General features: G+C 38.3%; 1 protein-coding gene across 3 annotated transcripts in view; it reads left to right on the top strand.

Moving 5' to 3' along the window:
* Tmcc1 (transmembrane and coiled-coil domain family 1) overlaps positions 1-14,918 on the top strand; it is a 114,981-nt gene that overhangs the window by 16,111 nt on the left and 83,952 nt on the right. The window contains exon 1 of one of the 3 annotated variants that reach the window (XM_051203805.1): positions 14,459-14,767. The exons of the other annotated variants lie outside the window; for them this stretch is intronic. Within the exon in view, the coding sequence (XP_051059762.1) occupies positions 14,729-14,767 (39 nt within the window). The 5' untranslated portion in view covers positions 14,459-14,728. Of the gene's footprint in view, positions 1-14,458; positions 14,768-14,918 lie in introns of those variants that run through there. 3 annotated transcript variants of the gene reach the window in all.

Below are 14,918 nucleotides of genomic sequence, written 5' to 3'. Positions count from 1 at the left end.
ATTTACATTTTACACATCTTTAGTGAGCTTTTTTCTGAGTCTGGTAAACAATGAAAACTATAAGTTTACTATCTAGTCTTTAACTCCCTCAGAGACCCGAGAAGGAAATAATATTAACAGGAAGTAAGATCAAGCGACTTTCAGAAAAATGTGAGAAATGACAAAAACAGCTGGCTGCCCGGTCAGTCACCCAAGGTTCACCTGCAACGTTGGGACATCTATCCATCTTTGGTCTATAGGCCTAGCATCTCTGACAGAGTTTTCTGTGAAGCTGGGTTTTCTGAACAACTATACTGCCTTGTCTTACTCAGCAAGGTTTATAGTCACTCTTGGTGTCCTGCTTGTCCTGTTTGTCCATTTTGGACAGCATACTGTCAGCAGTGGAGACGAGGGCACTTTCTTGTCCAGTGACTTACTTTTGCCACAAAGAAAGTAAACTCCATGTGAGTTTCCTCAATGCCCATCATCTTCTCTTGAGTAGATTGTTGCTGCCAGGAGCAGACATGTCTCATTACCATAAAAAATAACCTGTTAATGAAACATTTTAAATGCCATATTCTGTAGATCTCTAAAATGTTTAAAGACAACCTGTATATCTAAAATATATCTGACCTTGAAAACATACCTAATGTTCAAGTTCAATTGTAATAGGTGACTAATTACTAACCTACATTTCCTTATCTTATACAGTTGGTAATAATAACTTTAAGGACTAAAATTTACATTATATTGATAAATGAATTATATAGGTACAATACCTTAGAAACATATATACATAATATCTTAACAAATTAATCTCAATTTTGTAATAATGTACAATATTTGTATACAATATACAAAAGTCCAATCAAATGTAAAATATCTAAAACTAGTGGTTGCTTTATAAAAGTCGGTTCTGTAATCTACCTTTTTATCATACCTATATTCTCCTTTTTTTCTTTTCAAGAGTAGAATCAATAATCTTTTCTTTTTATCCTATCATATCTGTATCTTTTTTAATAAAACAAAAAGCTTGAATCTAATCCCCTTTGTTCTGCTGTGTTCCTGACCTTAACCGACACATTTTGTAACCAATTTCCTAAACAATGACAAATATCCATAACCCACTGACTGACAAAAACAAAAAAAAAAAGACAAAAAAACACCCACCCCACCTCTTGGGAATGTGGGTGTGTGTACTTAAAGTTACTTCCTGCTCTCTGAGGGAGACTACATCTTTAAGGGATCCTGAAAAGAAAGATTTTGGGTTTACTGTCAAGCTGTATTATTTTGTTCAGTCTCTGCATGATGGGAGAGTGCAGGGCTCGTCTCAAATCCTGGCTAGAGTAGTCTGTGAGGCTGGATCCTTTCAATTGACCTCCTTGAAGTTTTTCTGAGCAGTTGTAGTCTAAATCGATCTTAAATTGTTATTGTGCAACTTAATGGTGTTATCATAGTCCTGGTGAAATTGTTGAGGCATTCCATCTATTGTTTGTTTGTTTGTTTGTTTCTTCGAGACAAGAGTTTCTCTCTGTTAACAATCCTAGATATCTTGAAACTCACTTTGTAGATCAGGCTGGTCTCAAACTCATTTAGCTCTTCATGCTTCTACCTCCCAAGTGGTAGGATTAAAGGCATGTATGTCCTCCACCCAGTTTAGATTCAATCTTTTTGGAGACTTCTGATGTCACATTGGGTCAGATTATTTCTTTCCTTGGTAATTTTTTCCAGGAAGTAATATGTTATCTATGATTTAATAAAGCTTGCCTGAGGATTCAGGAAAAGGGCGGAAGGCTAGTAGCCAGCTGCTTTGCTTTTCTGAGATTCAGCTTGAAGTTTGAACCCAAATATCAGTCTCTGGGTTACAGATGTGAGCACAGTACTGGAGTGGCAGCCTGAACTATGTGTGTTGCTGTTTTCTTTCCTGGTATATAGAATGCTCCATTCTTCCTCATGCCAGCATAGAGGCAAAGATCTTCTATCTCAGTGAATGTGAATAGAAAGAATCACCCAAACTTGAGAGCATACGTTTTTAAATGGCTAGGTAGTCTTGGCTTTGTGGGAAAGATCTCCGAGATTTCCATTTCTGTAGCCCGGGTTCTTCATCTGAATAGCAAAAACATGAGTGAGTGTGAAATAAGAAAAACTTCTAAGTATGATGCTTCTAAGCAGTTCTTCAGAAGAAACAGCTGTGGATGAGTACATCATTGTGACAGAAGATCATTCATGCCTTCTTCCCATACATTTTCTGGGTATGTGTTTTCTAGAACTCCAGTCAAATAGAAGCCTGTTAAAATATACATAATCCTCTAGAATTCACATGGTTTATTAATAAAAACAAAAATCTCATAGTATGTAAGGCCACTGTGCAAATGGATATTAAAACAATCTTTTTATAGCATAGGCTAGAACTTCTGTTTCTGTATTAAAGTTCTCAGTAATGTGACTATATTTTCCTAATTATAGTGGCTCACAACACCACTGTATATTAATGCGCGTGCACATGTGTGTGTGTGTGTGCAGGCATGCACATGCTATTGATACATGTGGAGGTTAGAGGATAACTTGCAGGTGTCACTTCTCTCCTTCTATGGTTTCCTGGTATTGAACTGAAATGGCCATGTTTGATGGTATGCACCTTTACCCAGTGATCATCTGCTTACAACCATATGTTCTTCTAGGCTGAAATACCCAGGTTTTCTACTCCAAATGAGTTACTTTCCTCACAACTGTGGGGGGGGGGGAACTTACCAGAAACAATCTGTGGGAAAGGGGATATACTTTGGCTCATGGTTTCAGAGGTGTCAGTCCATGTTTGCTTATCCCTGTGTATATTGGAAGAATGTTGTGGCTGCAGGAGCAGTGGCAGAGGAGCTTCTTATATGACAGACAGGAAGTGGAGCTAGATAGGAGAGGGTCAGGGTTATAATATACCTCAAAGACTTGTCCCCATGATCTATTTCCTCCAGCCACAGTCTTTCATAATCTTCCATCAGCCAGGCAACAAACATTCCAAGCATAAGCCTATAGGGAACATTTCATATAGAAGCCATAGCCTGTTCTATAGGGCAAAGCACAGAAGATAGGTATGTACACAGGTTTGTTATGTCAGTATGACTACCTATGACAAAGCATTTCTCCTTAATAAAATGCTCCTATACCTTCCATTTACCTTAAATGCCATATATTCTCTAGATTAGTCAATCCCTTTAGAAATGTATGCCTCAAGGCCTTAAGATGCTTCAGTTTCTCACCATAAAGAGAGCAGGCTAGTGCTTTTTTCTGTGTCAGAAGGTTAGCTTTGTGAGCTTGAGAATAAAGGTTTTCTAAGCCGATTAGAGCTGAGGAGAATGTAGGTCACAGTGTCACCTGCTTTGGATCTGCATTCTGCTGATTATATGTGTGCCCTTTGTGTTTTGCTCATGGTTTTATGTCACTAGGATTTGCTGCACCAGAGTAGGGATTTGTAGATTGGTACAAAGATTCATAACAACTTTGACTTGTTTTCATTGTTATAAGTATTTATAGTTCATGTGTTTTATCAAATAAAACAAATTTAATTAGCTTATTTGGATATATGGGTTACATCTAGTATGTCTGAGTAGTAAATTTTTTTTAACTGCTTTACTGGAAGAAAATTATGTAAGGAAAAAAAAATAGATATTATTGGACCCCTCCCAAAATCTTTGTAAAAGGCAGTGATACTTACTGGAAAAGATCAAATCATTGTTTTGTATTTTATATGCTTTAAGCTTTCATTTTCTGTAGATACTATCTCTTTCCTTTAAGATTTGTACACTAATGATTTTTTTTTTCTTGTCTTAGTTTGTGTCTTATATCATTCACTCTGGTGGCATCATAGTTCTATATTACCCTAGAACCATGTAAAGAGTCAGATGTGGCTCTGAAAAGCTTTGGCAGAGGAAGACTGAGCTGTGACCCTAATAACACAGGTTGGCCATGGGAACAGATAGAAGCCAGAAGATAAAGCTTGTTGCCATATACACCTCAGTACTTAAGAGAGTTATTGAAACAAACAAGTTAAAAATCTTTTCTTTGCTTGTCAACACTAGAAATATGATATATTCTGAATATATTATTTTTATTTTATTCTGTATGAAGAAATTTCCACAGGCTTATTTACTATCATCTGTGTTTCAGAATGCTCACATATCTAACTTCAGGGGAAATCTTGGTTATTTGAGACAAGTTTGTTCTGTGTAGTTTTGGAGGCAGTCTTGGCACTCACTGTCTAAACCAGGCTGGCCTCCAACTCACAAATATCTGTCTGCCTCTGCCTCCTGAGTGCCTGTGCCACCACAGCCCAGCTGGAAAGTGTGTTTTCATTAATTGATTATCACTATAAAATAGTCCTTGTTGAGTTTTGGAAATTAAAATGAGAATTTCTCTGACCCACTCCCCACTTTGTTTGGAAAACCTTGTTGTTTCAGCTTTGTTCTAGAATTTATCTAAAGAGCTTTGTTTATGCTGCAATTTTCATTTGACTGAAGATAAGTTAGCTTTCTTCTTATCTCTCCCCTCCCCAGACATGTTTTAGATAAATTTTAAATCTCAGGTTACTGTTAATTCCATGCCAATGTGAATATACTTCTTTTCTCTTTTATGTAGTTGTCACTGTCCATGGAGTTATTACTTTAAATTTTGTTATAATTATTATTTATTTACAAATTTTAAAACCTTTAAATATCCCCAGTAGTTTCAAAATATCATATTCTCTTCTTGGAATGTCTTTTTCTTGAAAAGGTATTTCTGGAAGCTTTTCCTTTTTCCTCTTGTCTGAATTGATTTCTCTGTAGGATTGGCGCAATCCTTTGTCCTGAGATTTTTAAAAATCTGTTAATAAATAACAGATCCTTTCATACTCTCCCTCCATTGGTTTAGTCCAAAGCACATTCTCAAGAATGCTTATAAAACAGGGCAGAAATTAAAACAATTTCTGTATTTTGTCACACTTCATTGGTAGTGGGTTAGAAATAATTTCCCCATAGACTTTTTCAAAAGCTACATTTATTTATTTACTTTATGTATGTATGTACACACTCAGAAATCAGAGGGCAACTTGTTTTAATTTCTCAAGTAATTTTGCAGCAGAGTAGGGGGGAAGTCAAACTGACTTTTTGTTTTTTTTTTGAAACAAGGATTCTCTGTGTAGCCATGGTTGTCCTGGAACTCACTGTAGAACCAGACTGAGGTCTAGAGACCTCGAGCTCATAGATTGGCCTACCTCTGCTTCTTAAGTATAAGATTAAAGGTGTGCACCACCACACCTGGCTCTGTCTATTTTTAAAGCAAATTTGTTGTTTTATAAAGTTGTTTCTTTTGTCTTTGAGAAATATTTTCTTTTGCTTCCTATAATATGTCTCCCCTCCTACTCTGTGTTTTAGTCTTTCATATTATAAACCTGTCTGAAATATCTGGTCAACCATGGTTTTTTTCCTTACACTTGAGAGGGCCTTTAAGATTAGTGTAGGCAATTCTTTCTTGAGAGGACTTGTACACTGGGAGATTTTTGTTATGGAATAATTAGGCCAGTTTGTTTGCTCGTTTTTTTCAAACCTTCAGGTTTCAGTATCTATGGGTCCTCTCTCTATTTTTCCCCCTTCATTTAACCCTTCAACATTGTGTTTGAGTGGTAGGTGATGGAGGCTGTGATGGGTCTGGATGCTTGTGTTCAAAAAGACTAGGAGAGAGATTGAAAATCTCAGTTGTGATTCAGTTCCACTGCCCTTACTCTAACCCTCAGCAGGATTAGAGTCTGCCTAGAATCCTTCTGGTTTGTTGATTCAGTCTCATTAGATTGCAGACCCTTGGCCACTACCCTTAGTTATATTAAAATAATGAGTTGATATTTTAAGAATTTGAGTCAGCCCTGCTTTTAATGCAGCCTCGGGTGCTCCCAGTCCTCAACACAGGACTGTAGTTTGGGTACAATTTGGCTGGCTTGTTTTCTACCTTAATGCCGGGTACTCTGGCAGATAGAGCTGTGGAAGGGCCAGTTCAGCTGGTCTCTTAGGATTGAGAGTGTTGACCCAGACCTCCTTCCTAGTCGCCAGAGAGAACCTCACTAAGTCTGGAGCCTTGTCAAAGTGGGAGCTCATTTATTGTAACAGGCATGCACTTATATAGTGTTGAGAAAGAGGGTGGGGACTTCAGGATGGGGTGAGATATAAGGGCCAATAATATTTCACAACATTAGTGGTAGCTGGGCAGAGGCAGTTTTCCTGAGTCACTCCTATGCAGAAGTGATAGGCCAAATACAAGTTGTTAAACTCTAGCCAAGCTCAGGAAGTTCCACTAGGTCTTGCATCTGGGCCTTTTTAGGCCCAACACATTAACACCTGCTACCCTGCTAAGTGCCTACCTGACTCAGAACAGCTGAAAGTGAGGTTATTGCTTCACTATGTGCATTTCACCTTCCTAAGTTTTGTTGATGTCTCTTCTCTGTTACTGTTTCTTTTCCTGTCCTCTTTGCCTTTGTGGGTTTATGCCTTTCGCTGTTAAATTTCAATATTATTTGAGATAATCTGAGTAGTCCCATGTTTAGGCCATTACTTTGCATCTAAGGTAAGAAGGCTTTCTTTTCCTTTTTTTAGTCTTGAAACAGAGTCTCTGTACATAAGACCTGGCTATCCTGGAACTCACTCACTATGTAGACAATCTGCCTGCCTGCCAAGTGCTGGGGTTAAAGGCATGCTTCAACCACAATGGCCAGCTTGGGTCTGCTCTGTGCCCAGAGTGAAAGAGTGTAGAAAATTTCAAGTTAGTTCCCTCATCTCTGTGTGTATGTGTATGTACAACCTTTGAATGTAGGGAGTCATGGTTTTGAAGTAGAAAAGACAAAGTCTAGAATCCTTTCTTTTTTTTTTTTTTTTTTTTTTTTTTTTTTTTAGCAGCTAGGACAGCATTTCTGTAGCAACTAGTTACTTCTAGATAACGTTTGTTGATTATCTTCTGTCTTAGACTCTTTCTGCTAAATACCTAAACTTGAATTCTCTCTTCATTGATCTAGAGTACCATGACAGAATTGTATTTCACAGTTTGACTGAATATTCAGGCTTAGTTTTCTCAGTCTTGGTTTGATGAAAGAAGCCATCCATTTATGTATGGGCTTTAGGGTTTTTCTTTTGAGCTGTATTTCACTTCTTGATGTTAGAGCTGTTTCTGTGTCCTCATCCTTAGGCCTGGCTTTCATTACATCTTATACTTTGAAGCATATCAAATTGCTAGTAGTTGGATAGTTTGGGCCTACAAAAGTAATTTTATATGATCAACTTTAGTAGAGTTAGATGGCTTGGCAGCCAAGTTAGAAATTCATTCTGATCATTCATAGGAACATTCTAGTGGGAGGAAATGATAAGACAAATGGGAATTCTGTGTGCTAAGTAAAGGGAAAGTAGCCCCTACTGAGTACAAAGCTAGCTAGGTTAGAGCTGTGCCAAAGTCCTGTGTGTTGTACAAGTTGCACTGTGCCTGGCAATGTGGCCACTGCCTCTTATTCCTGAATACTGGCTGCCAGGATATGGCCCTGTATAGGATTTCAACAAATATCAACATAACTAAAATCATAGTATTACTTTATTTTGTCTATTCTGCATTCAATTTGCCTATGAATCTACCATCCCCTGTTTTAATTCATCTGTGTGTGGGGGAGGGTTTTTTTTTTATATATATACTTGTGTGTATGTTTGTGTACCACATGTTATGAATTGTCATCTGGGTGGAGGAAATCAAATTGGTATCCTATGGAACATCAGCTCTTAACCACTGAGCCATCTTTCCATCCCTCCTATGTATTTCTTTAGCAGTGGATCTCTAAAGTGGTTTTAAAGCATTGTAGAAATAACACCCAATAGTAAAGGGAGCATTAATAGAGTTTCGTTATTTATTTTCTTTTTTTGAGACAAGATCTCACTGTGTAGCTCAGGCTAGCCTAGCACTATGTAGACCAGGGTTGTCTTGAAATCAGAGATCTACCTACTTCTGCCTCCTGAGTGCTAGGATTAAAGGGATACACTACTATATATTATTATTATACTATAATATACTATATGTTGTTTTTAAAGACTTTATTTATCTGGGGGGTATTGTTAAAATAGCACTTAAAAAATTAACACTGGATATGGTAACCAATCAAAGAACAACACAAAAGTGTTTAATAAAGGTGAAATGAATAAGAGACTGCTTAATTGAAAAAGAGAGGTAAAGAATAGATGTGCTAGGGAGGGAGAGAGGGAGAGGGAACTGGGATCAATATGTAAAATAAAAATAAAATAATAAAAATTTTAAAAATTAAAAAAAAAGAATAGATGTGCTGGGTGTGGTGGTATAGATCTATAATACTTGTACTCCAGAAGCTGCAGCAGTACAATTGTACATGGCCAGACTGGGCTACATAGCCAGACTGTCAAATTGAGAAGAAGGATGAGGAAGGTGAAACAGAAAAGGAGAGAGAAGAGGAAGGAGACCAAAGCTAAATGATAGAAAATATACTCCCTTAATATTTGTGGGGAATTGGCTTCAGCCCTATCATTTCTCATGGACACTAAATCTATAGGTGCTTGGTTCTCTTACATTAATGGTATAGCATTTGCATACAACTACAACCTGTTGTGCATTGAAATCCTTTCCACTTTCTTACAGTATCTAGCGCAGTGTAGATGTTGTATTGTGTGACTGATAATAGAAGGAACTCTTTGTCTTGGGAAATTTGAATCTGCTGATTGGATAAACATATAAGGACTGGGAGGTACTAGGTAAACACCACCCAAAGAAAGTCCATACAATTAGGGTGGAATCAGACAAGCTAGACTTTAAGAAATGTAGGCCAGGTGTGGTGATACACACCTTTAATTCTAGTACTAGAGAGGCAGAGGCTGGTAGATCTCTGAATTTGAGAACAGCATTGTCTACAAATCGAGTTCCAGGGCTGATACCCACAGAGAAGTCCAGTCTTAAAAAAACAATGAGGAGTGGCAGGGTGGTGGATTACTAAAGATACAGAACAGGCTTTTAATGCTAAAATGGCAGGTCATTGTGATTTGGGAAATTTCTTGTGGCCAATTAAGAATCTCAAGCATAATTACTTTAGTATTGTAGTTATTTTTAACAAGTATTAATTCTTTTTTAAAAAAAATACCAAGTATAAGAAATAAAATTTAGGTGAGGACTAAGAATTTGATTATTGTTTGTTTTTTGAGACAAGATCTGACTCTGTAGCCCAGGGTGTCCTTGAATCCACTGTGGAGTGCAAGCTCACCTCAGATTTGCTGTGATCCTCCTGCCTTAGATTCCCAGGTGCTGAGAAGTGGGTTATGAATGTGTATATGTGTATGTATGTGCATGTGCTGTCATCTGTACATGTAGAGGCCAAAAGTTGCCAGCAGGTGCACTTAATCAATAGCTTATTTTTTAATATTTATTCAGTGTGTATGTATCCACACATGTGTGCCACAGTGCACATGTACAAGTTAGAGGACAACTTATGGCAATTGGTTCTCTTTCCACTATATGAGTTCTGGGAATAGAAATTAGGTCCTCAAGTTTGGTGACAAGCACCTTTACTGGCTGATCTGTCTTCCAGCCTCCATTTTGTTTTTTGATACTTAGATTTTTCTTTTTATGACAGCTCAAAAATCATTTCTTTGTTTTGTTGCTATAGTTGAATCATGCTTCTTTTCTCCTCTTCGATCTTCAAGATTCTGCTATATTTGCCCAGATTTCTGAGCTTACCTTCTTTGTATACCTTATCATTCCTTTGATGGAATTTGGAAGTTTATAGAGACAGCCACCTTTCCCAATCTTTGTATTCTGGCATTTTTTTTTTTAATAAAAGCCAGTGGGAGCCTCTCAAGTTTTTTCTGATTTCTTGCTTTCTCCTGGCATCTTTCAAAAGCTGCAGCTCTAACATGCTAGTTTTCCCTTTTCCACTGGCTTTTAAACTCTTGTGTTCTTTCTGCCAGAGGGTAAAAACTAGTTAGTTCCTTGGGTAATAAGCCAGATGTTAGTCAAGGTCCATGATGTTGGGGGGTGGGAGACAGAATTTCAAGCATTGTTTTTATTTTATTTTACTTTATTTGTTGTTGTTGTTGTTTGTTGGTAAGTTGGTTGGTTTCTCTGTGCAGTCCTTGCTGTCCTGGAACTTGCCCTTCTTCTGTCTCTCCTTCCCCCCTCTCCCCACTGCTGGGATTAAATGCATGTGCTACCATGCCCAGCATCATACACTGCATTTATTAAAAACAAAAATAGCAGAGTGTTTTAATGTATTTTAAAAAGATCACTACCATGAAAACTTCATCTGGCAAGGGTGGTTGTTCGTTAAGTCAGCCACTATAGCTAGCAAGCTCCAGAATGAATTAGGGACTTGGTTGGTTGTTGGCCAGTAGTAAGAATTTAACTTCTTACTACTTAGTGAATTATGCTACATTTAGGGCTGTTTTTCACTGACAATTGCTTGGCCTTTTACAAACTACAGAAGTTAATTTACTTTTGGTAGATGAAGTATCTTTCTCTCTTCTATTATGAGATTGTCACAGCAAATTTGTTTTTATATAACAAAAATCTGTATTACTTTTAGAAATCAAATTGCATAAGAAACCCTAGAACTGACAGCATTATTGATGAGGACTTTTGGAAGTTGATTTCCTCTTTCTTGAAAGCCATACAGTAAAGAATCATATTACTTTTGCAACAATTTTTTGAAATTTGTTTTTATATGTGTGCAGATTTAAAATTAGCCAACTGCTTTTATTAACATTTACATTCCCATTCTACAAATACTTAACAGCCCATTTCACACCTCTGTGTCTATTCTTGTGGGACACCCTTCCACTTTGTTGAGACAGAGTCTCTCATAGTGCAGACTGGTCTTAAACTCTTGACTCTCCTGCTTTAGTCTCCCTAGTGTTGGGATCACAGACCTATGCCAGCATAAGCTGTCTCATGGATTGCTCTTGCTCTTTGTTCATTTACAGAATTCTTATCAAAACTTTAAGATTCCAGACCTTTTCTATCCCAGAGTTCATAACTCTTTGTGCCACTTATCCCTAGCTGCACTGTTGTTGTTTAATATCTGCTGCGTTGTCAGTCCTCCATTTCCATCTCAGACTGCACCCTCCTTAGTAAAGGGTGTGCTTCATTCCATTCCCTAAAGGTCTGGTATCTGAAGTGCTTGCTCTGAAACCGTGATGAGTATTACATAATGAAGTCTTATTAAATTCTTAAAACTTTAGTGATTGATTGCTAGTTACTTCTACTAGATTATCATTAAAAGCTGATTAAAACCCACAGTGGGATTGGAAGAATACTGTTTATTTCATGTAACTATTCTAAGACAGGTTACCAAAGAGATGAGGAAGCCATAGCTAAAGTACTCTAGGTGCGCCAGACTTTAGATAAACTCAGCTGTTACTTAGACTATGGAAATTTAGGTTCTCAGCTGTTCCCGAACTTCCTATGTAGATCAGGTTAGCCTTGAACTTCACCAAGATCTGCCTGCCTCTCCCTCTTCAAATGATGCAATTAAAGGCTTGTGCCATGCCCATCTAGTTTTTTGTTTCATTTTGTTATACATATATACATGAATAGCAGAAAAAAAGTTATATGTTACCTTTTCTAGTGTGATGTTACAGATGTTGATTCAAAAGGAGATAATTCCTTTTTTTTTCTACCATGACAATAAAAAAATCTAAAAGATTTTTTTCAGCCAAACTGATAATATACCAAAGACTATTTGCCAGCTTTAGAAGTAGATTATGACAAATAAGGGGGAAAATATTGGAAATTAGAACCAAAATATCAAAGATAAGCAGAAAACAAGATTGCTAAGTGGCTGATGCTCATCTTCTTTAGTCATGACTGGAACTCTGCTCTAGTTATGGAGTCTATGAAACATTTGGAATGTATTTTAAATACGGTGATGGTCATTCACATAGTTAATACATGTGGCTCCAGGAACTGAGTGCATACCTTTAACTAGTTCACAAAGGGTTTATGACCTTTGTGGCCCTATGAAGGATTTTTGTCTTTTTCCATAGAGATTGTTAAGTGTTCCTGATTTTTTTTTTTTTTTTTTTTTTTTTTTTTTGGAACAAACTACAAAAACAAGGGCATTGTTATTTTGACTCCTAGAATGTGAAGGAAAGATTATAAAGCTGTGGACTTTTGTCTAGGTTAAGTTTCTGTCTTTCTTGTTATTTTGTTCCCTTTCTTGTTGTCTATTCATCCAGTATAGCCTTCCTGTGCTTCAAAATAAGCCACATTTAGAGATTTTTTTTTCCCCTAATGACTTAGGTAATTAAGGATGTTTTCTGTTTTAAATTACCATTTTTTATAAACTAAGGGCTGGATTTCACATTCATTCATAATGACATTTTTAACACAATTAGTTGCACCAAAAAATTAAACTTTATTTTACTAGTCAAACGAATGAATTTCCGCAAGAAAGGCAAACAAGTTTGATCTGTTTAACCTAAATCCTCTTACATTCTGGAGCATTAAGCATTTATACTCCTTTCAGTTCACTTGTGATTCTTATTCTCTTTTTATTAACCCAGTTCTACTCAATGCTGGGTACTCTACTATTGAGCTTAACCTCCATCCAGCCTCCTCCCTCTCTGCAGTTCATGATTGATACGTAATGTGGGCTGTCTGTTGGTCTTTTGATATTTTTTCCTGCTTCAATTTCTCAAATAGACTCTTACAATACCATGCATGTGGGATCTCTCTCTCTTCCTCTCTCTCTCTCTCTCTCTCTCTCTCTCTCTCTCTCTCTCTCACACACACACACACACACACACACACACACACACACCACACATTTTTTTCCCTTTGAAATGGCCTCCATTTATAGTCCTGATTGACCTTAGACTTGTGATTCTCCTTCCATCTCCAGAGTGTTGGGACTACAGGTGTGGGCCACCAAGCTCAGCTTCATACTCAATTTCATTTTCTGTGAAAAGAAAATGGTAGTACTGACACCTCCACTTAACCATTTTAGAAGCAACAACAAAAAAGCTCAAATTCACTGTTAGTCAACTTGCACTTAAAATTGTTATAATCCAGTGGTTCTCAACCTTCCTGATGCTGTGACTTTTTGATGCAGTTCCTCATGTTGTGGTGACCCCCCCCAACATAAAATTATTTTTGTTGCTTCTTTATAACTCTAATTTTGCTACTGTTATGAATCATAATGTAAATGCCTGTGTTTTCTGGTGGTCTTAAGCAGTCCTTCAACCTCCAAAGGGTTGAGACGCACAGATTAAGAACTATAGTTTTTGTATATTCTACACCATATAGGCTATTTTTCACTTTTAGTCATAGTTGATCTAAGTTGTTGCTTTCAAACTTTTGAAAGTTTTGTCGTTGTTTAAGCAGTACAAACTTTTTTCTGTTTATGGTTTTTAAGAGACAGTTTTATATTTACTTTGTGTGTAGTAAGCTTTGGCACTTGCCTTGGCATCCTGCTATTTGAATTTGATGTGACTTGTTGGTGATTCCAAAGACCCTATGTAAGATGAGATGAAGCATCTTGCATCCTATTTGTAGGTAATTGAAAGCCAGTGAAACTTTCTTTTGTTTTAAAATTAATTTTTCACTTTTCTTGCCTGAAGAATATAACTTACTTTCCTCAGAATTATATTGAGGTTTTAGAGAAGGTTCCTGATTTATCTGAAAAGTCCTGATACCAGCACAAACTGAGAGGGATTTTTGGGAGAAGTCAGTGGGACAGCAGATGTGAATTCTGATTGAACTACATATGGAATTCAGGCCAGCAGAAGCTACAACTCTAGTGCAGGACCTAATCCTGTTCACAAGAATGGAGGGCATGGCAAGCACAAAACCAGTGGATGCCCACAAGTTTTGTTCTCATTTGGAAGAGGGAGGCTTGCTCACTTAGACGAAGAGTGGCCAGTGATCTTTGGATCTCCCCTCCGCTTGTGACTTTCCGTTTCCCTTTACCTGTATCGATTCCTCTAAACTCATCTATTTGGTATGTGTGCCAGATTTTTTAAAAAAAATACTTTGTTCCAACAAAAGGGCATTCACCTCTGGAGGACGCCTTAGCCTTTAAGTTGAGCCTGAAGTTGAAGTCACCATCCAAGTATGCTCTGTGCACCTGACATTCCTTCCCACAGGAGCCTCCCGGTGAATAAGAAGAAAGGCTCGGCCAATTATGCTAGACAAAGCCACACAGCTGCGAGTCAGCTGGGAGGAGTTTCCGTTTAGAGCTGGGGCTGGTGGAGGCTGGCTTTCCCACCTCCTTTTCTCCCCGCAACCCCAACCCTCCCTTCTCCGGGATTACCTGGGTGGAGGCTGAGCCCTGACTCCCGGGACTGGGCAGCAGATGCTGCAATACTGGCCAGCACCACCCACCTTCAGCCTCGGCCTCAAGAGCTAAGACCAGAGGCTCAGGTGGCACCCGGCACCCTGCCTGAAGGTTGGCGGGAGGGGAAGGGGTGGTCCTTATGGCTGGACCCTCCAGCTGACACAGGAAGTGCGGGGAGAGCCTGGCACTGGGCTGGGGATCCGCCCCGCCTGCCGCTCCTAGGCTGTGCTGTCTCCGCAGAACAATGAAGTGCTTCCAAGTTTGCTGAGACTCCTGGGGAATCCATCGAACTCTGTCAGCCTTCAAATGTGCTGCCAGAGACTTCCCCAAGAAGCTGTGTTTTAATAAAAGAAGAAAAAGATACCCTTGCTGGGTAGATCCCTTTGTTAGGAGATCTTCACCACCATGGTCCAGCGCTTTAGCCTCAGGCGGCAGCTCTCCAAGGTGGGTCAGCTTTCTGGTGTGTCTTACCGGGAACTCTGACTGGCTTCAGCAGGGCTTCCTTTCTGATGGGACTTTTGTATCAAGGCTGCCTTCCTCTAGTGCTAAGGAAGGTCTGGGGAGGAAGCGCTGTCTTTTGTTCTTTGATCGGATG

The sequence above is a fragment of the Phodopus roborovskii genome, unplaced genomic scaffold, assembly GCF_943737965.1.
Source record: "Phodopus roborovskii unplaced genomic scaffold, PHOROB, whole genome shotgun sequence".
NCBI classification, from domain to species: domain Eukaryota; kingdom Metazoa; phylum Chordata; class Mammalia; order Rodentia; family Cricetidae; genus Phodopus; species Phodopus roborovskii.
The sequence above is the reverse complement of the archived record's forward strand: the minus strand, read 5'-3'. Positions and strand labels throughout refer to the sequence as shown.